This window comes from Gekko japonicus, unplaced genomic scaffold (genome assembly GCF_001447785.1).
Source record: "Gekko japonicus isolate JY-2015 unplaced genomic scaffold, Gekko_japonicus_V1.1 scaffold1533, whole genome shotgun sequence".
Lineage (NCBI taxonomy): Eukaryota > Metazoa > Chordata > Lepidosauria > Squamata > Gekkonidae > Gekko > Gekko japonicus.
Window position 1 is genome coordinate 390,602 of NW_015163649.1, and position 433 is coordinate 391,034.

A 433-nucleotide genomic window follows, 5' to 3' on the forward strand; every position below is an offset into this window, starting at 1 on the left:
AGCTAGCAATCCCCACAAAGAACAGCGTGGGGGGGGGCGGCAGCCGGAGTGGAAAGTCCTGGAAGAAAGCCCCCCAAATCACAACCCCACAGCCTCCATGGAGGTCATTCCCACGTGTGACAGCGGAGTTCCTCTCTCTCCCTTATGGCTGCCGTCCTAAGCCCGCTTACTTAAGAAGGGTGACTACTCCCAAGTAAATCTACTTGGGATCGGGGCCGGGGTTGCCCGCTGGCGGGGCGTCTAACAGCTGCGCGCCAGGCGGAGGGACCACGCGGGTAGGCTTGCGCGCTGCGGTGCCCAGAAGCGCTTTCATCTGTTGAATCTCTGCCTGCAGCCACCGGCGAAAAGAAACCCGGAGAATCACACCTAAGGGAGGCATCAGTTCGGTTCACCCTGGGGGGGGGGGGGGGGGGAGGAATTTCCAGTTTTTTCT

The 433-nt window shown here is 60.7% G+C and overlaps 1 protein-coding gene across 1 annotated transcript in view; it reads right to left on the minus strand.

The window, feature by feature from the left end:
• Positions 1-199: 199 nt before the first annotated feature.
• LOC107107377 (forkhead box protein L2-like) overlaps positions 200-433 on the minus strand; it is a 939-nt gene continuing 705 nt past the window's right edge. Inside the window, exon 2 of the mRNA XM_015407671.1 lies at positions 200-328. Within this exon, the coding sequence (XP_015263157.1) occupies positions 200-328 (129 nt within the window). The remainder of the gene's footprint in view (positions 329-433) is intronic.